The sequence below is a fragment of the Electrona antarctica genome (genome assembly GCF_951216825.1).
Source record: "Electrona antarctica genome assembly, chromosome: 21".
Classification (NCBI taxonomy): domain Eukaryota; kingdom Metazoa; phylum Chordata; class Actinopteri; order Myctophiformes; family Myctophidae; genus Electrona; species Electrona antarctica.
The window spans coordinates 41,202,817-41,203,691 of record NC_136802.1 but is presented as its reverse complement, the minus strand read 5'-3'; the positions used below and the strand labels follow the sequence as shown (position 1 = coordinate 41,203,691).

The following is an 875-nucleotide window of genomic DNA, read 5'->3' as shown; positions in this document are numbered from 1 at the left end:
CTGTGTCGCGTGAGTGCGTGCGTGTGTGTGTGTGTGTGTGTGTGTGCGTGCGTGTGTGCATTAAGTGTTGCAATGCTATTTGATCTCCGGGTCGTCACAGACATTATGCACAACAACGAGAGTACCTCGTCAGCGGCGCACACGCACGCGTTGTGAGCAGCAGCAGCAGTGTCCCCGGTGGCCAGTAGGGGGAGCAGTAAGGCTTTGTGTCTCACATTCCTCGGGACGGGTCGATGATCGCTATTATTAGTGTATGTCGTTAAAAAAAAAACGCTTGCGATAATCGTATCGTGGAATTTTGAATTGTCCTCCGTCATACGCTAGGATGAATTAAGCTTTTATTGTGCCGCGAATTCAGCTCCACTTAAACCCTTTTATACTTGATAAAACGGACCTGTAAAAAGAGCGCATTTGGTTCTCTCTTATTTCACGCTCGCAAAAAATAGCCGGTCTACAAGCTCGCAGCGCGGACCGGCTATTTTTTGGCAGACGTTCTCCCGAGAATAGGGACGCCGGGGGTTCAAATCGTTCACGCGACGACACAAAAGTGGTATTTTGATCGTGGCGACGACATCACGCCGTCGTCTTTACGTTTCGTGCGGGACGGAGAGAGAGAAAGAGAGAGAGCGAGGGGGGGGTCTCCACTATCCGAGGAGGTAACGAACGGGGGGGTTGGAGTCTCCTCTATCCGAGGACGTAACAGTAGAGCACGTAGAGCAGTGTCATGGCCGCCACGTAGACGAGCAGGAAGTCTGTGGATAGCAGCGGAGAAGAAGAAGACGAGAAGGAGGAAGGAGAAGGCGGCGAGGAGTGCTGGGAGGCGCCGCGGCGGAGGGGGGGGGAGGTCTCCTCCTCCTCCTCCTCCTCCAGCCTCT

The 875-nt window shown here is 53.8% G+C and overlaps 1 protein-coding gene across 1 annotated transcript in view; it reads right to left on the bottom strand.

The window, feature by feature from the left end:
* Positions 1 to 684: 684 nt before the first annotated feature.
* The window catches only part of LOC306914393 (leucine-rich repeat and calponin homology domain-containing protein 4-like), a gene marked incomplete at both ends in the record, with an annotated part of 18,144 nt that continues 17,953 nt past the window's right edge, over positions 685 to 875 (bottom strand). Inside the window, one exon of the mRNA XM_079491387.1 lies at positions 685 to 875. This exon is cut by the window's right edge and continues 97 nt beyond it. Coding sequence (XP_079347513.1) covers positions 685 to 875 — 191 coding nt within the window.